Genomic DNA, 25,404 nt, shown 5'->3' on the forward strand with positions numbered 1-25,404 from the left:
TGGAGCTGCTTTGCAGCCGCCGTGGCTTCGGTGGGGGGAGCAACCAGGGATGAGAGGCACTGGAGCTCCAACGCTCCCCACGCATGGCCACCTGCTCAACCCTGCACCATGCCACAACCCCCAGCACCCTGTGTGTGGGAATGGCTTCGTTCATTACCCTCTCTCTGGCATCCCGGGGGGCTCAAGCTGCACCCTGAGGTTTTCCCCCCTCCTTCTCCCCTCCCTGTGCTGCCCAAATCCCCAGCCCTAAGCCCCTGGATCCTATTTCCCCGATTTTCTGCTCACTCTCAGCCTAATTGGCTCCACCTGCCAGCAAGCTGCAGAAAATTGGAGTGATCCCCATGTCCCATTTGGCTACAGCCGTGCTGGGGCTGTCTCACAGCACTGAGGGGGAGGGAAGGGCAGCTCCCACCACCCCTCTGCCATTGAGCCCCATGCCATGCAGTGGTGCTGTGCAAGGACACGGCCATGGGCGACCTCTTGCGTATAAACAGCAAGGAGGTTTTCAAGAATGTTTATCCACATGGCGAGAGGTGCTTCGTCCATGCAAATATAAATAGATATCAATATTAAAAACGGCCTTTTGTCCCCATGGTGTGCCCTGTTCCCATCGCTGCTCTGGGACATGTGCTTAATGGGGGCTGAACGACACCGAGCGGCACCTGGGAGCACAGCAATGTGACCCCATCACCGGGACGTGGGGCTCCCCTTAGGATTCTGGGTTGGCCCTGGGTTCTTGGGGTCAGGGTGCTGGGAACCACCCCAAAATTCCTACTATAGGCATAGGGGATACAGGGAGGAGTCTGTAAGACGTGCAGCGCGATGATGCATCAACAACCGCCAGCACAGGGCTGGGAAGCTGCCCGCCCTTTGTGCACCGCTCCCCTAATTGATGTGGTATTGTTCCTGGGTTTGGGTTTTAATTGAGGGTGGGCACGGGCCCCCCGCTGTGACCCACAGGCTGGAATTTTCCCACAGCCTCACGGGGCCAGCGGCAGCAGGGAGCTAACCGAGCTCCAAGTTTGGTCGCACATCCATGCGCAAGCATGAGCTGCTGTATGCGAGCACACAGAAGTGCATACAAGCTTGCGAAGCGCTCACAGCCACACCGGGAGCTGCCACCTTCAGCAGCCGCAGCCAGAGCCTTGGAGCCGGCAGCTGAGCAGCAGATGAAAGGCACCCAGCGGGCGCGTGGCCACGCAGGCAACGGAAGGCCCGGGTGTTGTGGGGGCCGCCCCTTCCGGCAGCAATGGACGCGGAGGCGCTGGACGAGCTGGCGGGGCAGCTGCATGGGGAGGCCCTGGGGGGCCGGGGGCTGCTGCAGCTGGCAGCCACCACCGGCCTGGCTGCCTACGCCGTGTGGGCTGCCGTGCTCATGCCTGGTTTCCGCCGGGTGCCGCTGCGCCTGCAGGTACCCCCTAAAGACCCCCCAGGTGGGATCCCCTCTGCTTGGTGGGCTGGGTGCAGGGTGGATCTCCCCACCATGCCGTTTGCCTCCAGGTGCCATACGTGCCATCCAGCGCCCAGCAAGTGGCCAACGTGATGGGGCTGCTGCGAGGCCGCACGGGGAAGACGGTGGATCTGGGTTCTGGGGACGGCCGACTCGTAAGGGGGGAGAAGGGGGACCCCGGTGAGGGAGGGAAACTCAAGGGCTTCCCCGGTGCAGAGATCCCCAGGGACGCAGTGCTGCACCCAGCAAGCTCCCACTAGGGTTGGTGCTGGAAGGCTGCCCCAGGGTGCCCCCCAGGTACTCTCCTATATACACCAACACACCCATATACCCCTCTGTGCCCCCTACGTGCAACCCCTGTGCACCCACACAGGGTACACAGGGAGGGGAGGCACCCACCTGCACTCCCCTCTATCCATCCACGATCCCTATATGCACCCCGATACACATCTGTGTCCCCAGTGCCCAGGGCAGGAGGGAGCAGTGGGGAGGTCTCTGGGCCCCAAACCCAACAGCTTCATTTCAGCCCCTGTTCTCTCACCCCCCAGGTGGTTGAAGCTTACAAGCAAGGACTCCGGCCGGCTGTTGGCTATGAGCTCAACCCCTGGCTGCTGTGGCTTGCCAGGTACCGGGCCCGCAAGGCTGGATATGAGGGGAAGGTTTCTTTCCTGAAGCAGGATCTGTGGAAGGTAACAGCTGCATGGGACAGTGGCTGTACAGGGCATCAGCCAGGAGCTGTGACTCAATGATCCTTAAGGTCCCTTCCAGCTTGGAATATTCAATTCCATGGCATCTTTGCTTGCCTTAAGGCTCACAGCACTCAGCAGTGCTCCCATACTTATCCTCCAAAAGCCTTTTGCTTCTTTCATTCCCCTTTTCCTTCTTTTTAAAGGTGAATCTTTCCGATTGCTACAACGTGATTGTGTTCCTGGCTCCCAGCGTGGTAAGTCCGTATGCTGAGATGCTGCAAGTCTAGCAGGGAGGTTGTCCTTAGAAAAGAGAGAAGATCTGGAATATGAGCAAACAGTCTTTACAAAATAAGGCCCAAAATAGGAGACTGGAGGTGAAGAAAATCACAGAGCCAGCCCATCCTGTGCTATGGAAGGGCCATTGGACACTGCTGCTTTTGGGGACCACTTGGGAACCATTTTGCTATGGGACAGCAAGTGGGTCACTGCAGCACGGTGACGCTTCCCTAAGGCCACCCGGCCTCGGCTGTCTCTCTCTCCCCAGAAGCCCCCCCTGGCTGCCAAACTCCTGGCAGAACTCCCCGATGAGGCACGCGTGGTGGCTGGCCGCTTCCCCTTCCCCTGCTGGACCCCAAGCAGCACCATTGGGCAGGGGCTGGAACAAGCCTGGGCCTACGACATGAAGGAGGTTCGGCGCGCGGCACAGAGCCGCACAGAGGGACATGCACTCTGACTGCAGCTCCTCCAGCCTGCTACAAAGGGTCAGCAGTGTGGCATCAGCAGCAGCTCTGCCACCAGTGCTTGAGCAGTGCTTAGCTGGGCTCTTCCGCCAGGACTTTGCCTCTGAGTGCCTTCCAAAGCGATCAGCAAGGGAGAAGGAAAATCGGATTGAGTTAGCACACAGTGTAAGGGCTACACCTCCAGTACCTCTTTTTAGTCCATTGTTTCTGAGAATAAATGTTTGTACAGATCTTTCTCAGAGTTTTGTGCTTGGCCTTTGAGCCAGAGGGTCTGAGCAGCCCCTGCTGGCTGCCCCAGGGTTCTGCTCCAATGTTCTCTTGAGGAGGGGGCAGGAAGTCTGTCTCACCTGCTGCTGAAGAATTGAGTTTGGTCCTGCTCACATCACGTAGCATTTCTTTTTCTAGTTCCAACACAGAGGAAAAAAAGTTATCTCACCATGACAGAGCAGCTCGTCTTCTTTCTGTAACCTCTTAGAGGCAAAGTCCAGCTTGAACCACTCCTGCCCTTTTCTTTTAAAAACTCAGATAGGAGCAAAGGCAGGAGCAGAGCCAGCCCTTAAACCAAGAGCACCTCACTCCAGGTCTGACCTAGGAAAAGCACTGCAGCATCCTTGAGGGCAGGAGCAGGAACTTGTCACTGCAATCACACAGCAAACAGTTGCCCAGGGGTGGCCCTGTGTCCCAGTCCCAGAGTGCTCAGGGAAGGAGAACTGCCACAGCAGAGTGGTCAGAGGACAAACACAGCACCACCGTCTGTTCCATTTCAGTACAGTTAATTTGACACTGAGGACACCCATATGGTTCCCTGCATTGTGCATCCCAGCTCTTGGCCAGGGAACGATGCCTTGGCCAGGGAATGATGCTTGCCTCGGCCAGTCTTGGGACAGAAAGTCCTTTTCTTTTAAACTCTGTTTTTTCCTTACAACTGTGCTGCTTCCTGGAGTTGCAGGGCAGAGCTAGAGCTCACGGCTGATGGCCCTCCTTGATCTGGGCAGTGAGTGAGCATCAGCTGCTCCAGCACTGCTTGCGCGTGGTTCCTCACCACCGGCGAGCTTCCTCACCCACAGCACCTCCTGCCTGTACCTGCAAGAGGGAGACAACAGTGATTCCCAGCACGGTCGTGGCCCTGCTGGCAGTTCACTCACGGAGGTGATCAATTGAAGTGCCTGCTTCACCCTGTCTTTGCTGCATGCTCAGAACAATGTGTCGTCAAGTATTGCTTGCCAGCCAGCACAGGTGCTGAGCCACGTAGTATCTCAGCCCCAACAGACAGAAAACTCTGTCCTTTCCCTTGGGAAGAGCTGTTCATCACCTCTGCCATGTGCTAGAAGCAGCAACCAGCCCATGAGCATGAGTCAAGCTCCCAGTGACTGCTGCCTTGTGGCTGGCACAGAGGTGGACACTGCTCCAACAGATGTGCTCTAGTTGTTCTCACCCTTCCGTGCCCCAGCAGCTGTTCTGCCTGCTGTGGGGCACAATGAGCCCATGAGGAAGGCTTTGGATTTTAGGCAACCCTCCCTTAGCCACCTCCAAAGGATGGGTTAATGCTGATGGAAGGAAGATGCATGGCAGGACAGCAGATGTGCCTTCTGATACAGAACAGGGAATGGTGCCAGCTGTCCACACAACAGCATGTATGACAACAGCTGCACTGAGCAGTGCTGAGGGAACGTAGCAATGAGGTTGGGCACCGACAGAGCAGTGGGCACCACCATGTCTTAGGCAGTCACAAACCTCTGGCAGAGAACCTCTGGAAAGTGAGATCCTACTATCTCACCTTGCTAGGTGCTTCTCTATGTAATCCTGCAGCTCCAACACCTGTTCCTCTGCCACAATTGCCCGTGTCAGCAGCTGACTCCTCTCCTTCTCCAGATCCTCCTGGAGTGGCAAGGAAAGCATGGAGAAAGGATGGAGCTCAGTGAGATGAGAATGAAGGTGCTCAGCCCCGCTCTGCCAGGTGGGACCAAGCACTTTGGCTCTGGCACCACCTGGAATGAAGCTGCAGAGGCAGCCAGGAGACCAACGTGCTCAGAGAAAGAAGCCTGGTGACAGTGGCCCAGCTTTCCTCCTGGCCATCGGCCGTACAGACAAGGTAACTGGGACATCCCAGTAATGCAGTACCCTGGTTCAACCATCTACAATTTACTCACCAGAGCCTCCATTCTGTTTCCAAAGCCTTTCCCCAGTTGTCCCACAAGGCACTGTTTTGTCAGCACCCCTCTTTCTCCCCAGCAGCCCTATTGCTGCTGGACAGCAAACCCCATTTCTGCTAAGCCCTCTCATACCCCCCCCAGTTTCATGGTTGCTGCAGGACAATGTTGTGGATGGAAAGAACTCCAAGGCACAACACTCCTGCCTGCAGCGCAAATGTCTTCGCACCCAGAGGGAACCAGACCAGAATAATCACACTCCAACCAGATTTCTATAACTTGAACCAAGGTTGAGAACTTGTTTCACAGCTACCTCAATATTTGATCTGAAACAAGAGATGGAGAGATACCAGCAGTGTGCAGCTGTAAAAGCTGGTCTACTCCTTTCAGCAGCAAACCCTGCGTACACCACTGGTCACTGAGCAGAGTCACTCAGTGCTCACAGCCAAAGCTTTGGCCAGAGGAGGGCCCACCTGGAGCACCGTGCCCTCAGCATGGGAGTCAGTGCTGGACTTGTGTCAGATAGGCTGTTCCAGACCTTTACCTGGGTGGTGTGTGTGAACTCCTGGAGCTGCTTCCTGACCTCTGCCCAGCCCTCTTCATCCTGCTTCCTAGGAGAGAGAAGACTGTGATCGTGCACAGGCATTCAAACCAGCCCACGCACAAGTGACACTGCTCTGTTTGGTGGCTGGATGCACTCAAGTCCATCAGAGCATAAAGCACAGAGCTTGGAACCTTTCCTATCCTGATGCCCCCAACCTCTTCAGGGCATGCAGTGCTGTCCCCGTGCCCAGGCATGAGAGTCACAGCCCTTCTGCCAACCTGGGATTCCCACTGGGATGGCTGGATTTGTTCCAAGCTCACATCAACACTCATACATCAGAGGACACCAAGCAGAAAGAGTCATTAACCTGACACTGCAAGGCTGAACTTTATGGAAATAGAGAGCTGGGTATGATCAATGCCAAACGCTGGTGCTTTTCATGTCTGTGAGCATAGAGCCGCTCGCTCGGAGCGCTGAGTGCGATAGGTGAGCTGTCTGTGCAGCCCAGCCGTGGGAAAGTTCTTCCTATTCTGTCCCAGTCTGAATAAGCAAAACACAGGTCACATCTGATGCTCAGGGAATTTTGGTTGTATGAACTGAGGAATGCATTGTGTTCGAGCACTGCAGCCTGCAGAGCGGCTCCGCTGCAGCCGTGCGAGTTCCCTCTGGTGGCTGCAACTCAGGCCAGGCACACGAAAAGCATGGCTGAAGTTTCACGGGAGCAGAAGTTAAGAGAACAATAAACAGGGAACCCGCACTGATAAGGACGAGAAACCCAGCTGTAGTCACAGCTGCAGTGCTGTGTGACACCAGGCTTCGTGTCTCTGCTGAGAGCAGCAAGGTGACCTCGAGGGTAAAAACTACAGCTACAAAAACCTTAACAAGATACATCACCGTGCCCTAGCACTTCTCTGTCTTGCTCCTGCATCTGTCTAAATTAGCACATCTGTTCAAGGATTAGTATCGTCTTTTCAGTGTGGAAGACACGGCAGAGTCTGTAAGGCTCAAGTTCTTCTGCAAGGCACTCCTGTGGAGCCCAATGGCTCAGGCATTGGCCAGCTCTTCTGTGCCAGAATCCAGTTAATGAAATACCTGGCATGTTCTCTAGGCCACCACATTTTAAAAAGCAAAAAAATCCCAGCTCAGATTTTTCTGATGCTTCATTCTACCTCTGCATGGCTGCAGCTGGTAGAATTTCAATAGAAGAATGAAGCAGGGGGAAGAGACTGATCAAAATGAGCCCAAAAACAGCCTGTCAGCAAGACAGGGTAATGCCAGTACAGGGCTACCTGAGTGCTCCTGCCCAGCTTCTGTGTTGGGAGGGAGGAGAAACAAGGCCATTCCAGGCTGGTGTTGTTTCACTGGCCTTTCTCAGGTTGTGGGCCACCAACGCACTCAGCTTAACTCCAGCTTCTAAAGAGATCAGTGGGACTGAAAACATGATTAAATCAAACATGTGCTTAAGAGCTTTCTTGGATCAAAGCCCAAATGACCAACTCATTTCACCACAGGAAGTGCTGCACTGAGACAACAGCTGGCTTTTCTTCTCAGAAGAGCTCCTATCAGCTCTCCTTCTCCCTGTTTATTACTGTCTTCAAGTAATGCAAAAAAAAGAAAAAAAAAAAACCAAAAAAAACCCCAAAGTACTCCTCAATCCATACAACAAGGAGAATTCAGAATTACAGTTTATCCCAGGAAAAGATGACAACTTACTGGTCAGGAGACAGCTGAAAACCAGAGGTTTCCTTCAGTCTTTTCTGAAGGCAAAGGAAAAAGAATATTTCTGTAAGCATGAAACTGCTGCAATCTCACAAGTCCTTACCACTGCCTTCAAAGTGATAAAAGTATCCTAGCACCCCAGCAACTCCCAGTGCTCTGCCAAGGAAGGGATGTGTAGGAGAGTCTTAAGGAGCCGTCCATTCTGCTCATATTTAAATCAACGTATCTCACACAACTCAAGGAAGACCTCACTCTGCCCAGACAGAATCAGTGGCAGGCTGCAGAGCTAATAGGGTGCTTCTGTATGTGCTGCTCCTGCTTGGACATCCCAAACTGAGCAAGCACTGCCATTGCCCATGCCACAGACACACAGCAAACCCCTGGGGAGGAGAGACCAATTCCGTTGCTCTATCTATTGCTTGTGAGAGCTTCCCAACCCAGCTGCACTGCTGCAGTAAGCCAGCAGCCCAGCAATACCTTCTGCAATTCGTGTAACTGCAGCTCCAGTTTGGCTTTGCTCTCCCGCAGCCGGTTCAGCTCCTGGGTTGTGTTTGTCAGCAGCTCTGGGTCTGTGATGGCAAAGTGGAGCTCAGCAGGGCCAGAATCCATCTCGCTGCTGCCCAGGGAGCGGATCTTCTCTCGCTGCACACTGTACCAACGTGGCAGAGGCATTAGTCTCTGGTAGCTTTGGTGAAGTAATGCACTGAGGGTTGCTGCTGCAGCTGCAGGAGGTACCATTGGGTCCTGCTAACTTAGCCAGGCCAGCTGCAAAGGGTGAGTGGCAGAGCCCAGCAGCAGCACGTGCAGTATTCTTGGGAGCGCTTCTGAGCGAAGCTCATCCTATACAGCTATTTGTGGCTTTTATGCTTCCCACAGTCCAAGCTGCTGAGAGCTTTGGAGTAGAGCTGATAGCACTTGCAGGAAGGGTTGGGAAGCAGAAGTACCACAAATAACTCCTGCATTTCCACACCATTCAATGGAGATTCAGTTTCTCATCCTAAATTTGGCACAGGAGGAACCCGTGTAACAAGCAGCTCTGGTGTGCCCAAGCACTGTGGTGTGCAGCTGCAGACATATTTCTCTTGCCTTGTCAAGAGCATGGGGACAAACATGCCCTCCACACCTCTGTGCACCTAAGAGCCCTGCTTGCCTTCCTTGCAGCAAGGGGCCTGGTGCTGTGGGGCACCTCCACTTTGTCCTCAGCGATGACCTGAAGAGACAGAGGGAGCCCAGGTTTAACCCTACCTGTATGCAATCAGCAGGTTCTCATGTTTCTTAGCCAAGTTTTTCATGCGTTTCTTGTAGCTGCGTGCTGCTCCAGCCAGCTGCTCCTCCCGAGCCTTGTAGGAAGCTCTGATGTCCTTCAGCATGTTGTCCACAAAGCGCTTCATGTCTGCATGCTCAGCTGGGGCCTTGCTAGGCCCGCTTCGGGTACTGGGTTTGCCATCCATGTACTCCTTTAAACATACAGAAGAGAAAATGGAGAAGGCAAGTCATTCTCTAGATGCAAGTAACCCACCTCCCACATGGAAGTTCCAGGAATATTTGTGATAACAGCACTCAGGATAGCACATACCTTCTCATTTTAAAGAGACATTAATTTGCTTAAAAGAACTTCCACCCCCCCCCTTCAAGGCAGAGGTGCACTGTTCAGTGGCCCTGTAGTAATGACCCATTGATGGAATGCAATCAGCACCATCTCTGTTCTTGCATTCTTTCCACCATGCCCCACTCCCTATGAGACACCCTGATACAAGTTAAACTGTTCTCCACAATAAACATTGCTCTGCTTGGTCTCCTGATCTATCATCCTACCATGTTCTTCACTGCTAACTTTCCAGGACAGCAATTACTGCTGTGATGTTATAATGTGATGGAAAGCATTAGTGGCAGAGTAGCACAATTCTAGACTACAGCAAATGAGAACAAGCCCAAACACAGCAGCTGTGGACACAGAAACAAAGGAAGAAAAACTGCTTAGCTTTAGAAGGCATCAGGTAGGGAGATCCTCTCACCTCTGCTGCCAACTCTTAATGAGGGCTGGGAAGGGGTGGGTCCTGGCTCCAGCCTCCTGGTTCATTGCATGCACCTGAGCTCCCCTGGGTTGGCCCTGCCTTCCCTCCAGGTGCTCAATCGCTGGCTCAGGCTGTGACTTAGCATTTCCACTACAATTGACAACAACTATGGAGGTAAAAAAAAATATTTCTTCCCATTCCCTGCTGAATGCAAGCAGGTCTCCATGCCTGAACCTGCCAGAAACGCCTGCTCTCTTCTGGGTCTCACCGTGCTCTGTGGGCCTTGCTCTACCAAAGGCTCTTGTTCCCAGAGCAGGTCCCAGGCACTCGCATTACATGGCTCTGTGCCGACCACGGGGCTGGCAGAGCTTCCGCTGTGGACAGCAGCAGGGGCACCGTGGAGGCAGCAAAGCGAGGCGGCAACAAAGCAGCAGTGGCATCGCCTGGCCTGCCGAGGGGAGTTGTCAGGGCAATGGGGACTGGAAGCCAACTGGAAGGCAGCCATAGTAAATAAGAGGATCTTTCAATCCAAGTAATCTGACCAAGAAAGAAAGTCCCAGCAGAAACTTGCTGATGGTTCAGTGTAGCCATACAGGAAATCTGCGCCAGGAGGGTGCTGGCACCTCCTCTCCAGGCCATGCCAAGGACTCAGCCAAGCATCCCAGCAAGGGCTGGGGAGATGTTCCAGCCTCAAGAACAGCCACCGTCTCCCTAAGCCCAGCGAGGAGGGGAACAGCAGCAGCCTGCAAGAAGGATGCAGCCTCCTTCAGGCCGAGGGGTACCCACCGCCACGTCCCTGATGTACTGCGTGAGCCGGCAGCGGTACTCCTCGCTCAGCTCCTTTAGCTTCAGCTGCAGCTGGGAGTTCTCTGCCTCCACCTCCTGGAGTTGGCTCTGAGAGGCGAGCAGCACCTAGGCACAGCAAGCACACACTGCTGCCCTCACCCTCTGCCTGGGCAAGGGGAACTACAGAGCTGGAAAAGAAGTGGGGGCTTCATTCTCAGATATTCTGTTTCCCCCGAGCAGAGATGTTGGGAAGGGCTTTTTGTACAGAATATTTCTCAAAATGTTTATAGTCCATATTCCTCTGCTACCTTTTGTCGTTTGCAATCCCCCACAAGTGACTTCAACCCTTTCAAAAATAACAGTTCCTCCCACCCCAAGCAAGCAGCACATCCCACCACATGCACTGCACACCTGAAGAAGGAAACCATGCAGGGAGAAGCACCTCAGTGCCACAAACTCCCTGGACAGTTGGAGCATCTCGATGCAAGCCACCCGCCACACTGCCAGCCCTCACTTCTGCACTTTGCACCCATCTGAACCACAGGAGAGGGTGGGAGGGAGCTCGCCTTACTGCTGATTGCTCTGCCAGCTTCTGCTGGGGGTCATGGACTGCTTTCTTCGCCTTCTGCAGCTCCTTCCCCATTGCGATCCTGGGCACAGAGGAGGAAAGCACATTTTTTTGCAGACCCCAAACATCTTCTTAGGCCCAGTACTGCCAGCTTTGAGAAGGAAATTGCAGGTAATGACAGAAACCTTTCAGCAGCTGTTGCTGGACACCACCAGCTGAGTGCTGAGCAGAGGCTGCAGAGCTCTCACAACCAAAGATACATGGCCTGCCTGGCATGAGACTTTGGTTTGGCCAACTCCCTACTGGGACAGCCTCTGTGGGGACTCAGGGCCCACTGCAGCCTGCTGGCTGCTGGGGGGTATGGCTGAGGCTCTCCATGCTGCCACACATTGCCACATGTGTCACTGAAAGTGGGTTTTCAAGGGTGCACGAGTCAGCCAGGGATCTAAACAGACACTTAAGGAGACATTCAACCCTCTTCAGATCCTTGCAAACATCAGCTTTTGCTTCCAGCCCTCACTTCTAAGAGTGAACACACCAAAGGGAGGCTGCTTCCGCTCCTCTTTGTAGGGATCACATTCAGCTGCAATGGGCTCCATCAGTGTCCAAGAAGGGAAGGACATGTGTGCCCCCAAACACTCACATTTTCTCTTCCAGCTTCTGCTGCTGTGAATCGTAGGTTTGCTTCAGTTTTTCAATCTCCTCTTTTATGTGATCCTGGTTTCCAAGCAACTGAGGGACAAGCGAATGGGAAGATGAGAAGGAGAGCTGACAGAAAAAGAAGGATTCTTGAAGAGAGAAAAAGTGAGGAGAGCCTCCAGCCAGCCCAAATCCTGCTGGTAGAGAAACACAGGGAAATGGCAGGATTGGCTGGCAGTGCTCTGCAGCACCTGGTGGAATGATGTTTGGATATGCTCTCCTAAATGAGATGCCGACCCTGACAATCAGGATCCTATCAGGAGCTGCTGGTGGAGATCAAGCTGGTGTCACTGGGCTGAGGATGGAAATGAGGCAGGAAATAGCTCTGTGCTCCATTTTTGGGTGCTTTACCACCTCCATCTTTTCAAGTATTGACAATAAGCAAGTCTTTCCTGCACCTGTTGGTTGTTAAACTCCTGCCTCTGTTCCTCAGTGGGCAGCTGCCCTCTCTCAGCTTTTGCTGCACAGGAGCTGGAGTTATTCTGGTCTCAGCTTCACAGCTTAAGGCAAATAAACTAAATCCAGGCATCAGCTCACCCACAGAACCCAAGTACCAGCTGCTCGGAGTAAATACCCCCTCTGCTTCCCAAGGACCCACACTCACATTTCTTCCCAGGTTTTGCCACTCATGTTCAGGGGCAGCCACGTCTTCTGGCTGTTTTTGGAAGAGACAGAAGCAGGTACATGTCGGACCCCTGTTCTCCAAAGAGCTCAGACTGGGAGAAAGGCAGAGAGGCCCTTACCTTCACCTTCTGAGCAGGGGGACGATGCATCGTTACTCTGCCTGGCTCAGCAGTGGGCTCGGTGGCCAAGGCACGGGAGTGGTGGTGGTTGCTGTCTGTGCTCCTTGCATTGGTCAGGCTGAGCAGCTCTAGGCTGAGCTCTTCATTCTTTAAGACCTGCTGGGCCAAACAAGAAGGACAGAGCTCCTGAAATGCTGCCTCTCCAGCTCTGCACACTGTTTGTTCAGCACACACTCACTGCTCTTGCTGTGTACACAGAGCCGGCGCTTGCATCCCCTCCTGAAAGCAAGTTTTAGTTTTAGTTCTCTCTCATACGTCCAACGATATCAGTGGTTTTCTAATTCTCGTGGAAATGCAGGGCATCACCGTCAGGCAGAAGGCAAAGCCTGCAGGGTTACCCTCGTGTAACCTTACTGCCCTGCCCATCTCACTCTCAGATAGGAATCAGGCTCAGCCCTGGGCACTGCTCCTCCAGCACCTCTCCATCCCGCCCTCCAGCCTCCCTCCTCACCCCAATTCTGTACTCCCCACACAGCTACCCAACATTTAGACGAGTCTTTTCCCAAACAATGGTTCTGAACAGTGCTGGACTACATAATGTAAGGGAGAATGGCCAAATATCCATCCATCTCGGCTGATGCCACTCAGCTAATTCCAGTTTTGTTTGAATGCATACCTCCAGAAGCAGACAGCCCACAGCACCGTGTAGGCAGTGAGATTCAAAGCAGTGCTGGTGTGAAGTGACACATTTCCAAAAGATAAAGAGTATCTGAATGAGAAAAGCTCTGTTACAGGTGATCTGGAAGGAACACTGAGGGAATTCATGTCTCACGGGAGGGTTTCTATGTAGATAACAAAGCTTTGATGGGGTTTATGACTGGGGACAAGCTTGAGTAATTGTTACCATGGCAGTGAATCGGGAGGATGGGAGGCAGAGGTCATCTGAGTCATCCATGTAGAGAATAGCTTATCAAAAGATAGCACAGGGTGGGCTGAGGGAGAGAGGAGAGGAGAAAAGAGGCTGACAAAGAGGTGAGATATACAGCTGTGAAAACTGACAGCTACGCAGAGACAGGCGGCTCGTTCCCCAACCGAAATCCATCCATCTGCAGCTGTCAGCCCCGACAGTTTGATCAGAGGGGGTCACATCAGCACACCAGAACCGGTTTTTTTTGGCCAGGAAAAGAAAAAAAGAAAAAAAAAAAAAGAAAAAAAAAAAAAGGGAGGCAGTCCCAGGTTTGAGGACGGGCTTCTGTGCCTCCTATGTACCCTAAATCCTGGCCCCGCTCCAGGGAAAACCCCGCATGGAACTGGTGCACATTTGGGTTCCCTGCGCCGGCCTCGCTTTGTAGCACCGCTGCGGCCTGTGCGAGCCCCTGAACAAAAGAGGAGGAGGAAATAGGGAGTTGAGAAAAGGTCAGAGTGTTGAAAAGGAAGAATTTACAGCGCGTTAGAAAACAGGCACAAAGTGTCGGACTGGCATCTTCTGGAAGGCACTTCCCCAGGGACAGGAAAGGGCAGCGCGGCCGCTCTCCTCGGCGGGGACAGACACAGGGCGATTTGTGAATCAAGGCGTACAATGGGGGTGGCAACAATTCAGAGACTCTAACTGTTCCCTACAAGGGACCATGAATGAGCCCGCGGAGCCGCTTCTGCGCCAAGCAGCCATGACAACATATTGGCAAGGTCACAAGTAGCACTTGTAATTGGGAATGTGTAAAAGGTTCATTGTCTCCCGCGAAGGGCTCTGGGGAAGGGGAGGGGGCAGAACCGCAGGCTGCTTTTGCCATTTCCTTTGGGAAAGTCCACACTGGGAAAATAATGAGCGAGAGGCCCATGCCACGACAAGCTCCTGCCTGCCAAGTTGGAGCCTCTTTCGCTTCAGGCAGGGATATTCAACAGCCAGAGCCAAAACACCGGGGCAAAATCCTCACCCTACTGATTACAAGCCAGGGTTTCACCCTTGGCTTCTGCTCCTTGCTCCATTGCTTCTTCATGGTGCTACCCAGGCACGTCACTTAATGCATGTGCTTTTCTCCCCTTGAAACGTTCCACGTGAAAACAGTGTATGATTACTGCTAACCTGTTAAAGCCATCACTCTGAGATGTCAGCAACCTGAACATCCAATTTTTGACTAACGTTCTGCACCCCCTTGGGGACAAGAAGCCACTCAGATGGCTGAACGCTGTACTTGTCTCAGCAGAGTGCTGACAGTCAGCTGCACACACTGCCTCGTGCTCCCCAGGACAAGGGCTGCAGGGGGGGCTCTCACCCTGAGAGCAGTCAAGTTTGCCTCCTCGTGGGAAGTTTTCACTCCTCAGCTTCTGGGAGACAAATGGCAGCACGTGTGTGTGTGTGCTCTGCATGCATCCCTGCTGCAAGGTGTTCAATTGGCTTTTCATGTTCAATTCATGTTCAATTGGCTTTTCACTTACAGGCTGGAAGCACATACCCCACTCACTGCCACGTCCATACAAACAGGGATAACTTCACAAGTCATTAAGTGATTTATTTGGAATAGGACGGTCTTGCATACCCCCCTCTACTTGAGTTCTGCAGATAGATGCTCATCATGAAGAGAGAAGGGACAGACAAGGACTAATGCTCCGGGTGGAGCTTTGTTGCTTGTAGAATGTTGCATTCCAACACTGCTTAGAGCTGTGTGCAGCCAATGACCCTTGCAGGCTCCTTCCACTTCAGAATATTCTAAGATTCTACGATTCTAAACTAGCATGCCCCACATCTTCCCATCACAGGTCAGCACGAGGCCAGCACAGTAAACTAGGTCATTTGGCTGCACCAGCTGAAATATCTGCTGGGGTGGGAGGCAGGAGCGTGTCAGTCATCCAACCCAATTCAAAGAGAAGAAGTGGGAGGGGGAGGGAAGAGAGGAAGGCCTATTAACGTAGCTATTCTTGCCAAAGAAATGCACAGATCCGAGATCCAAAATACTTCACTTAATCATCACTAATTTAACAGTCACCAGAAGATTTGCTGTGTTTTAAGGGAGAATCAGAAACGTGCTTGTATTTCATATTTTTATAAACTTGTCAACTTCAAAAACTTCGAGGCCCCTTCCTGCCACCAAATGAAGTGAGAGAGACTACAAATGCGTTCCCATGCAGCCTGTGCAAGCCATGCAGAAAAAAGGGAAACAAAGCGTGCTGGCAGTCCGAGGGATCTGAAACGTGCACTCAGAGCAGACCTGCAATGACCTCTTCTTTTGCATTGCTAGGGGTGGGGAGCTGGGACAGCGTGAAACAGGGAGCCTGATGGCAGAAAAGCGCAGTCACACGCAGGTCAGTGTGGGTGCAGGACTGATCCCGGCTTGGATAAACAACCCAAAGACAGCCAGGTTGTCCATAGGTCAGATCATCGTGTTATGGAGTAGAGAAAACCAAATGCCATCTCACCTCCTGATCGAGTTCTTTGCCTAGGGCCAGGTAATTACTCTTCAGAATGATGTATTCGTCTGCCAGCTCCCTCCTGCTGGTCTCCAGAGTGAGCAGGTGATCCCGTAAGGCATCACGTTCCTCACTGACTTTCTCACTGCGGAGCTCCAGTTCCAGCACACGGCTCTCCAGGGCCAGGATCTGCAGGGGAGGGAGGGGGGGGCAAAAGAATTAGGCTGTGGCAGAGACCAGCAGTAATTACACGGTATTTATTTGGCCAGACTCGGTGTTCTAGCACCAAGGGAGATGAGTTTCACATGAATTTTGTAGTATCTGGGGAAACAGGGGAAATCCTCTGCTCTAGATAAAGAAAAGAGAATATGCCTAGCAAGAAAACATGGGTATGCAACAAATGTGCATCCTGTATAAGGATATCTGGCAGAGCTGAAATCTTTCACATACCATATTTTTCAGTTCAAATTTCTCTGTTTCATACTGCTCCTTCATTTTGTTTGTCTCAATTTGGAGATCAACGAGTTCTTTGGAAATCTAGGAGAGAGAAAGGACAGTATGAAAAGTCCACGGACCGTTCTGAGGCCAGTAAAGATTTTCAACTGGCTGCACCAGGGAATCAGAGCTCAGAGACAGAGGTCTTGAAAGGATCAGGTTGGGCGTTAGAAAAGATTTCTTCTGAGAAGGAAAAGAGTGGTGGGGATTGGCACAGGCTGCCCAGGGAGGTGGTAGAGTCACCATCCATGGTGGTGTTCAAGAACTGTGGGGATATGGCACTGAGGGACGTGGTCAGTGGGCATGGTGGGACAGGTTGGGGTTGGACTCGGCGACCTCAGTGGTCTTTTCCAACCTGGATGATTCTATAATTCCATGATTCTATGGCCAGCAGCTGCCCCTTTTACCTGAGCAATAGTGGGAAGAGGAACCGCAATCAGCTCCCAGCTTTTTGGGCTCTGAAGCACGCTGCCCCTCAGACACACCAACAGAAAGGCAAAGACAGAACCCTCAAAGAGGAAAAGCTGAAGAGAATCAGCCTCAAGGTCTTGTCTATTCCAGAAGGAGGAGGCCATAGAATCACAGCACAGTTGGGTTGGAAGGGACCTCAAAGCCCATCCAGTTCCAACCCCTGCCATGTGCTGGCTGCCCCCCACCAGCCTAGGCAGCCCAGGGCTCCATCCATGAGGCACCTCCAGGGATGGGGCTCCCACAGCTGTGTGCAGCAGGGCCAGCCCTGCATCTCCCTCTGAAGGTGTGTGAAGCTGGTGGGATCACACTCAGTCCTAGCTTGTTCCAGCCTACACATTTACAAGGAGCAAATGGAAAAGCCTAGATTTTGGGAACACGTTGAGGAGAGGTCCCAACATTTCTCATGAGATTTTCCACTGCTGATCTGGGCTCGCAGGGCTTCACAGCTCAGTTCTCTCTGACTCTCCAGGAATCTGTTTTACCTTTAGTTTTTCCTCTTCACTGAAGACCGTTCTGGGTGACAGATCTGGTTTGGAGCCAGCCAGCCTCATCATCCTCTCCTGCACATCTCCAAACCCCGCATGGAGCCTCTCATTCCTATCCTGCAGCTGCACCTAGAGACACAAAGCAGCCCTGACAGCCAGTGTCAGTGAACAGAGCTCTCCTCTCCCATCACCGTGCTGATGGAAGGGAAGAGTGGAGGATACCCAGAGAGGAAATGCAGCTTTCAGAGCTTTAACAGATTGCAGATGGGGTTTTTCCTCTTGCCATTTCCCTCGTGGGATTTGCAGAGCACTGGTTCAATGACAAGGCTGCAAACCTTCATATACTCACATTTTTGTTAGCAAGATGCTGTGCTTGCTCCGTCAGAGCATTTACATTCTCCTTATCTGCAACACTTCCAAAATCCATGTGTGTGAGGCTCAGTGCTCGCTGGCTGGGATCTTTGCACTGTACTAGAGCAACAGGGACTGAGAGTGAAGGCAGGACCAAGGGATCTCTGTGGCTGCAACTTTCCTCTCTAGGGAAACCACAAGCAGTGTTGCTATCAACTTTGGTTGCTAGAGGGTAAGCTGTCCACCTCGATTTTGAGGTGGAGCCAAGTACTGCAGCCACCTCAGGAGCTGCTGGAGGGAAAGAAATGACACTGCACAGAGCAGAAATTCCAACAAGAAGCTTAGCATACACTCCTAGTGAAGAACTGCTGCCAGTGAGGAAATGCTGTTCCAAACCCAGAACCATGCTGAAGGAACGGCCTCTGTCTCTACTGTGGGGAGCCTGACAGAATTTCAAATCTGGATTTCAGTCTCACAGTTCAAGCCTTTAATCCGACCCTCTGCTCCGGGACAGTTATCAGCTTGCTTCCCTGCACTTTTTTCACTGATCTCTACAGTGCTTGTATCTCCCGTGCCATTTAGAAAGGACAGCAATACGGATATGAAAGGCCAATGACCTCTCCAAAGGGATCTTTCAGCTCTGACCAAGCTACAGCCAGTAACAGGGAAGACCTTCCCAAATGTATCACTTAGCATCAGGGATGCAATGTGGAAAAATGTGAATTCTAAAGCAAAACACACACTGCAAAACACTGCTACAAAAGCCAGTTGTGTGCTGAGAGTGAGACAGGGAGAAGTTCCCTATGCTGAGAGTTGCTAGCAGCTCTCCAAGCAGGAGCTGCTTCCCTCACAGCCACGGCTGAACTTTGACTTGCTGCAGCCTCAGAGGAATTTGTCCCAGCTCGTTTGTCAATGTTCACTCAGTTAGAGGCGCACTGAACTCTGATGAGTGCAGGCAGCTAAATCTGGACTGTGCCGGCCCATGCAGTGTCACTGAATCCAACTGGCCATCTTCCAGAATGACCAGGATGGGTCCCAAGCATGCACAGGGCTACAAGTGCTTGAACAGAGCCTCTGCCGTAGGAGCGAGGGCCACAGAGTGCCAAGGAGCAGAGGGTAACACTGGAAAACCTCGGTGAATGGCAGTCACGAGGTAAAACAAATGCTGGCTTTTATCTTATTTGAGACTGGTTATCTCTGCTACTTCCATAGGGCAGGTGAGTTTAGGTAAGAATTTCTCTCTTAAGAAAAGCGTTGATGATGCAACATTCTAAAGGACCAGAGCTCTGAGGAGCTTCTTATAGCTAAGCTCAGACTGTAACTGAGGAAGAGGGCCTGGGCTGACACAAGCACTGTGCTGAGCACCATTCTCCAGCTCCCCACCAGCAGCATCTAGCCCAAAGGCCTGCAAGCACCTAGATGTGAATTTCACAACAAACTACAGATGTGCAATCCAGCAGCAGAGCTTCTTTTGGAGCTCGGGGGAAGGAGATGCTAATGAAAGATGCAGTTACATCTTATTTTTCTGCAAAAGAACTTAATAGCCCCGAAGTGATTTTATTAAGGTAATGAAAGCGCTGAGGAGAATTCACAGTTTCTTCACACCCACAGCTGAGCAGAAAGCCAAATTCACACAACGCCCACAGCGCTGGGGTGCTTGGAAGCCTGCAGCAGGTGCTGCAGCACGGAGGGGAGAGGAGCAGAGCCACGTGTCCCTGGTGCAGATAGGTGGCCACGGCCAACGCTGGCTCCCAAGGGGCACCTGCTTCACCTGCTGGTCTTCATGATGCTCACCGTGGCAGTACAAGGCTAATGGACACACACAGTGTTATTTATGGAACCGCAGTGCCTTAAAGGCCTGGCTTGGAGCAAACCCTTCATGCAGGGTGCTGCACTGGCACCCGGCAGATGCAGCAGCAGCTGCTGCTCCCCTGGTTTGTGTATACAGAGCAAATGTCCCAGCTCACAGCACAAACAGCAAAGTGGGCAGGCAGGAAGGGCTTGCTAGTTTGTCATTGCAACCAAAGAGGAAGAAAGAAAAACCACATAAACACCAAATTTATGTTTCATAAACCCCACAAAGGGCCAGCTTCGTGCCAAGCCTTCCTTTCCTCTTGCTTTTTCATGGCCAAGGCATTCAGATGACGTGGTGGCTGTCGTCAGCAAGCCACCCTTTGCAAGCAGCTCCAAATGTGCAAAGAGCTCAAAAGGAACCTGGGCGAAGTCCTGGAGCCTACAGAACCGTCAGCAATGCTCACAGCTTGCAGCCCACACCAGCACTGCCCCATGTGGCTCCAGCCAGGCTTAGTGCAGCACTGGCTTTGCTACCAGCCTGCCAGGCTTCCTGCGCAGGCAAAGGGGTTTTGGTGCTGGAGGCAAAGCCCCGCTCCTCACCCTTCCCTGGCGGAGGGTGGGAGGCATCGCGGCCATCGCCCTGCACAAACACCTGCTGCAGGGCTGAATTCATGCCTGCCGTGCAGCTGCAGGCCTAGGGAACAGAATGTAGGGCTGTGGGGCCCTCAGCCCAGCATCCCCACGCTCTGCGGGGCGCACTGGGAGGGCACCAGGCCTCCTGGGGCCAAACGGGGCCTCCTCTCGTCGGGCTAGGCCTGGTCGCCTCGCCCCGTCTCCATAGCAACGGATGCGGCAGCTTCCGGGTGGAGGTGGAAACGGCAGTCCGCCCCCTGCCGGCGGGAGGACCCGGCCCGCTCCTGTATGGCGGTGGCCGCCGGGGCTGGGACGGGGCGCTGAGCTGCCGCGGCACCTCCCGCTCCTTGCCCCGCACACAGCACAGCGTCGGGAGCATCCAGCCCCGCGTCAGCTCCTCTCCTCAGAGCTGCTGGGAACGGAGCGAGGGACGCCTCGCCCGGCTGGTGTCACACTCATTCTCTGGGAATGGGGCCGGGGTGAGGCAGGCAGGAGTCACAGGATGGCACGAGGAAGGTGACGGTCACGCTGCGCCTGCTGTGCGGCTGTGTCACCATCACGGTGCCACCGCTGCCCCCGGGAGGGATGCACACACCCACATCCCAGCCCGGACCCCGAGCCGAGCTGAGCAGGGGAAGCCGTGTTGAGAAGCATGGGCTCCAAACGGCTTTTTTGGATGGTTTCGCTCTCTCCTTTAATACCATTACAGCCTTTTCCATAGCAACGGTGTAGACTTTGGTCCTGGCTGGGCACACTGAGAGCCACAAGGGCTGCGGTGACACTGCACTGCTCTGCTTCTGGGGTCCCAGACATCATGGAGTGCAATGGGAGACGGCAGCTTCACAGGGCCTGGGAGAAGAGCTGCTGCCTCCCCTTAGCAGCCTGCTCACTGTTTCCACAAGAGAGGCTTTTAGCACACAGCTTTACCCACCGGCAGCTCTCTCTCTTCACATTTTTTGGCGATGGGGCCGTGCTGGTTCAGCTCTTTGCAGCTCCCCATTGATTACGCACTGTGTCAATATGTGCTTAGCGCCCGTGCTGGGTGCGCTGCTCTCCGTCGCCCATTTCTGCCTTTGGATCTATAATTTCCCAGAATAGAAGATTAAAATAGAGGGGGAGGAGAGCACTGCTCCAAGCCAAAAAGAAACTAGGAAAACATTTCTTATGGAGCTGAGCTGCAGCATTCGATTGCGTGGATCAAAGAACTGCTAGCATCCCCTCCTCGCCCTTGTTGACACTTGTTTCCATAGGCATGTGCCTGTGTTTTCTATTGATTGAAACTTCTGCCAAAATTCAAGAAGGAAGACCTGAGAATTCCCCTGCGAGTCAAGGGAGGACGGGCTGTGATCCATGGAGACGGAGAGGATGTGGGGAACTGAGCCTCTCCACCAACATGGCCATGGAACATCACCATCCCCTCCTCATTCCCTGGGGACTGGGACGGGGTAAGGAAAATCCTCAGTGCTGTTGATGCCAGTTCCCAGGCTGGGCAGTTGGAATCCCAACCACAAGCATTGCCAGTCCCATCCTGGTGCATCCCCCAGGAGGAACGGGCTTGTAGAGGAGTCAGGAAGGGCGCACAGAAGCTTTTCCACTTGTTCATCTGACCCCAGAGAGCCAACGGGGCAACTCCACCTTGGGCATCAGCGACCTTTTTGCCTTTTTTTTTACTGGAAACTGATAAAAAAATTCTTCAGAAGCCACATTGGACACAGAGGGGTGGGGAAATGATCCGGGACACAGGATGGGGTCAAAGCTTTCCTGGGGATTTGGGGTCAGGCAGTTCTGGCCAGAGAGTGCAGCATCCATGGGATCTGCTGGGCTCTGGGCAAACTGTGCCACACAGAGCTGAGGAGTTTGAGCAGTGCGGGTGCAAACCGGGACTGTGAAAGGAAGAAAAGTTCACATTGGAGCATCTTCCACCTCTGTGGGAAAGAGAGGTTGATGGGAAGCCCCCAGCATGAAAACGTTTAGGTGAGAGTGAGCCCTTCTGCCTGCCCCCACGCTCCTGGTATCTCACAGCAGTGCCTCAGCTGCTGGAACAGCCCAGGCTGACTGCCCCTTTTTGTTCCCATCACCCTGGCACAGCCACTGTGAGGCACAAGGAGACGAGTTTGGTACCACACTCACTCCGTAGGCATCCTCAGCAGAGCACCGGGCTTGTCACCATTCAGGGACACAACCGTGGGACAATCCATCTGTCTGTCCTCACTGCTCACCCAAACCCCACTTTCAGCAGTAACATTGCCCCCAGCACCAAGTCCCAGCACATAACCTGCGCTCCACAGCTCAGCTCTCCTGCAGATTATCTCCTTGCACCCCCAAGGCTGGGAGAAAGGCTGGCACGGAGCTGGGGAAGAAGCCCGGAGCCTGTCCACGCTCACACTGATCGCAGCCGAGCCCAGCAGCTGCAGGGTTAAGGCCGGCGGCTGGCGCTGGACGGCCGTCAAGGTGGTTGCTCCATCCCTGCGCGGGGCCGGGAGCGCGCACGGAGCCGCCCGCCACCATGAGCGCGGACAGAGGTAAGGCAGAGAGAGCCGGGCAGGGCGAGGGGCGCAGGGGGACAGCCAGCCCCCCCCCCCGGGACTTTGCAATGCGGCTGCCGGTCAGTTTTTTCCTCTCTTTCTGTGGCTAAGAGGTCAGTTGGGGAGCTCCTGTGCCTTCTGAGGCACTGTAATGAATAGCTCTGGGTTCTCTGCTAATTTGGGGAGGAATTAGGCAAGGGAACAAGGAATGCTGCTGCTGGCCTTTCCTGGGGAAGGAAGAAGCTACTGCTGTGGCATAAGGACAAATCTCCAAGAGGGCACAGGGGACACGGGGCGCAGCAGTGCACACACAGGGGCTGGGACAAGCCGGCCCCTGGGCTGGAGGACACCAGTGGCTACCGTCTCCAGTGGGAAACCAGTGGCAATGAGCATCCTTGCCCTTCAGTGCTGGGGGTGACATGCTTCAGGCCATGGTGGCACAGCTGTGTGTCCCATGATGACCAAGATGGTCACCATGTGTTGTCCTCTGGGGACGCTGTTCCAAGCTCACCTCCCCATGCCCGCTTACAGTCTTCCTTTCCTCTGTGCTCCGCAGCAGGCAGGGTCCCCCTCCTGCTTCCCCTGGTCCTGCTGTTGGCTGCTGCATCCCAGCCCCAGGACGGGGACGTCCCCAAGGAGCCCCCAGCCACAGAGCCCCTGCGCTGCCCCAACCCCTGTGCCTGCAGCTTGGATGACTACAGCGAGGAGCTCAACGTCTTCTGCAGTGGCCGCAACCTGACGCAGCTCCCAGAGGACATCCCCACCAACGCCAAAGCCCTCTGGCTGGATGGCAACAACTTCACCCAGCTGCCAGCCGCAGCCTTCAGGAACCTCTCGGGGTTGGACTTCCTGGACCTGCAGAGCAGCCAGCTGGCCGCAGTGGAGCAGCACGCCTTCCATGGCCTGCGTAGCCTCTACCACCTCCACCTGGAGCGCAACCGCCTCAAGTACCTGGCACCCCACACCTTCCTGCACACCCAGAACCTCGTGTCCCTCAGCCTCAACAACAACTTCTTCAGCAAGGTGGAAGAAGGGCTGTTTGCGGGGCTCTCCAATCTGTGGTACCTGAACCTGGGTTGGAACTCGCTGGTGGTCCTGCCTGACAAGGTTTTCCATGACTTGCCCAACCTGAGGGAGCTGATCCTGGCTGGGAACAAGCTCCCCTACCTTCAGCACCAGCTCTTCTGTAGCCTTACAGAGCTGAAGGAGCTGGACCTCAGTGGGAATGCGCTCAAGGGCATCAAGATCAACATCTTTGTCAAGTTGCAGAAGCTGCAAAAGCTCTACTTGAACAACAACCAGATCAATGCCATCGCACCCCGCGCGTTCATGGGCATGAAGTCCCTCCGGTGGCTGGATCTCTCCCACAACCGCCTCACCTCACTGTATGAGGACACGTTTCTGGGTCTCCTGAGCCTGCACGTCCTACGCTTGTCCACCAACTCCATCACCAACCTGAGGCCCAGGACTTTCAAAGACCTCCAGTTCCTGGAGGAGCTGCAGCTGGGACACAACAGGATCTGGAGCTTGGCAGAAAGGACTTTCGATGGGCTGGGTCAACTGGAGGTCCTCAGCCTCAACAACAACCAGCTGCAGGACATCAAGGCTGGGGCCTTCCTCGGGCTGTACAACGTGGCGGTGATGCACTTGTCTGCCAACTGCATCAAGACTCTGCCCGAATACGTGTTTGAGGGAGTCACCAAGCTGCACAGCCTCCACCTGGAGCACAGCTGCCTGAGCAGGATCAGGGCCAACACGTTTTCCAGCCTCACCAGCCTGCGGCGGCTCTTCCTGCAGCACAACGCCATCTCCATCATTGAAGACCAAAGCTTTAGAGAGCTGCACGAGCTGCTGGAGCTCGACCTGAAGCACAACAGGCTGAGCCACCTCTCACCCCAGCTCTTTGTGGGTTTGAGCAACCTGGAGTACCTCTTCCTCTCCTTCAACCAAATCCTGGACATCTCTCAGGACACCTTCAGCCCGCTCCGCAGGCTCTTCTGGCTCGACCTCTCCCATAACCAGCTGGCGACGTTGGACAATGCCATCATCACGCAGCTTGCCAACCTGCGCTACCTCAGTCTGAGGAACAACTCCCTAGAGACCTTCTCGGTGGGATTCTTGTGCCCTTCCTTCACACTGGAGCAGCTCTGGCTTGGGGGGAACAACTGGCACTGCAACTGCTCGCTGAAGGGGCTGCGGGATTTCGCCCTGCGGCACCCCAGCGTGGTCCCACGCTTTGTCCAGTCCGTCGCCGAGGGGGATGACTCCCATGTCCCTATTTACACCTACAACAACCTCACCTGCTTCCAGCCCCCCAGCCTCGTGGGCCTGGACCTCCGCGACACCAGTGAGGACAACTTTGCTCACTGCTGACACATGACTGCCACCTCCCTGTCCCCATCACTGTGGTCTGTCTAGCCTCGGCCACCTTTCCCCGTCTGGCACCGCAGGGGACAGCTTTATCCTCTTGGATGGGGACCTGGGGAAGGCAAGGGGGGACAGGAAGCATTGGCAGTATTTAACCACCAGCACGGGGATAGAATGAAGCATCTTCCTGCCACGAAGCGGGATGCTGGGTGGTTTCGCCCTGTGCCCACCTGTGGGCAGCCCTCAGCCTCTTCCAGGGCCCCAAACCTCACCCAGGGCCCCACCATCCCCATCCACCAGCAAGACCTCAAAAAAGCAATTACTAGAGCCCAGTGCGTGGCACCTGGGGTCACCTCCACCCCAGCAGGTTTAAATGGAAAAAAAACAACCAGAAAACCCAAATTTGCTGTTGAGCCCTGCTGTAGGGGCTGGGGGAGGGGACAGATACACGCTTTAATTGCTCCTTGCCACAGCCAATACAGGTTACAGAAAGCCACCCATGTCACTTACCTGATAATTCACAGCAGACAAATAAACCTTTGGAGCTATTGCAACCCATCTTGTAAGTATGTTTTTTCGAAACCACGTGCCACACCCAGCAGGGCTCCTTATCAGAGCTCCTCAGGGTTTGTGCACGACCCCATCCCAACATTTGGGTGCCACAGGCTCCCCACATCCTCAGACACTAAAGGAACTCGCAGCGAACTTTCTGCAAAGTGAATGGCAACGAAGGAAAGGCTGGGACCAATCAGAGGGGTGCAGAGTCCCTCAGACC

At 53.9% G+C, this 25,404-nt stretch overlaps 3 protein-coding genes across 3 annotated transcripts; 2 read left to right on the plus strand and 1 right to left on the minus strand.

The window, feature by feature from the left end:
• The first annotated feature begins 1,234 nt into the window (after positions 1-1,234).
• ANTKMT (adenine nucleotide translocase lysine methyltransferase) lies at positions 1,235-3,113 on the plus strand. The gene is made up of 5 exons (XM_042864746.1): positions 1,235-1,411; positions 1,501-1,605; positions 1,999-2,139; positions 2,343-2,393; positions 2,684-3,113. The coding sequence occupies exons 1-5, from the start codon at positions 1,250-1,252 to the stop codon at positions 2,870-2,872; spliced, it is 648 nt and encodes a 215-aa protein (XP_042720680.1). The 5' UTR covers positions 1,235-1,249; the 3' UTR covers positions 2,873-3,113.
• On the minus strand, positions 2,700-17,418 carry CCDC78 (coiled-coil domain containing 78). Its single transcript, XM_042864729.1, has 15 exons — positions 17,309-17,418; positions 16,957-17,088; positions 15,959-16,045; positions 15,518-15,697; positions 12,104-12,259; positions 11,965-12,015; positions 11,305-11,393; positions 10,665-10,743; positions 10,094-10,219; positions 8,538-8,749; positions 7,770-7,941; positions 7,287-7,330; positions 5,574-5,640; positions 4,657-4,757; positions 2,700-3,962 (listed from the first exon to the last, which is right to left on the minus strand). Exons 1-15 carry the CDS (start codon positions 17,384-17,386, stop codon positions 3,836-3,838), a joined length of 1,701 nt encoding a protein of 566 aa, XP_042720663.1. The 5' UTR covers positions 17,387-17,418; the 3' UTR covers positions 2,700-3,835.
• A 4,802-nt stretch (positions 17,419-22,220) lies between these two features.
• On the plus strand, positions 22,221-25,183 carry IGFALS (insulin like growth factor binding protein acid labile subunit). The gene is made up of 2 exons (XM_042864728.1): positions 22,221-22,259; positions 22,819-25,183. The coding sequence occupies exons 1-2, from the start codon at positions 22,244-22,246 to the stop codon at positions 24,633-24,635; spliced, it is 1,833 nt and encodes a 610-aa protein (XP_042720662.1). The 5' UTR covers positions 22,221-22,243; the 3' UTR covers positions 24,636-25,183.
• Positions 25,184-25,404: the final 221 nt, after the last annotated feature.

The sequence above is a fragment of the Lagopus leucura genome, unplaced genomic scaffold, assembly GCF_019238085.1.
Source record: "Lagopus leucura isolate 7727_CA_CO unplaced genomic scaffold, USGS_WTPT01 Super-Scaffold_760, whole genome shotgun sequence".
Classification (NCBI taxonomy): Eukaryota; Metazoa; Chordata; class Aves; order Galliformes; family Phasianidae; genus Lagopus; species Lagopus leucura.

Excerpts from the sequence above, each read along its gene's own strand:
- ANTKMT (XM_042864746.1), top strand. The coding sequence starts at position 1,250 with ATGGACGCGGAGGCGCTGGACGAGCTGGCGGGGCAGCTGCATGGGGAG. Across the intron at positions 1,412-1,500 it reads GGGTGCCGCTGCGCCTGCAG|GTGCCATACGTGCCATCCAG; the intron begins GTACCCCCTAAA and ends GTTTGCCTCCAG. Across the intron at positions 1,606-1,998 it reads GTTCTGGGGACGGCCGACTC|GTGGTTGAAGCTTACAAGCA; the intron begins GTAAGGGGGGAG and ends CTCACCCCCCAG.
- CCDC78 (XM_042864729.1), bottom strand. The coding sequence starts at position 17,386 with ATGGATTTTGGAAGTGTTGCAGATAAGGAGAATGTAAATGCTCTGACG. Across the intron at positions 11,394-11,964 it reads GGCAAAACCTGGGAAGAAAT|TTGCTTGGAAACCAGGATCA; the intron begins GTGAGTGTGGGT and ends CTTGTCCCTCAG. Across the intron at positions 7,942-8,537 it reads AACCTGCTGATTGCATACAG|TGTGCAGCGAGAGAAGATCC; the intron begins GTAGGGTTAAAC and ends ACGTTGGTACAG.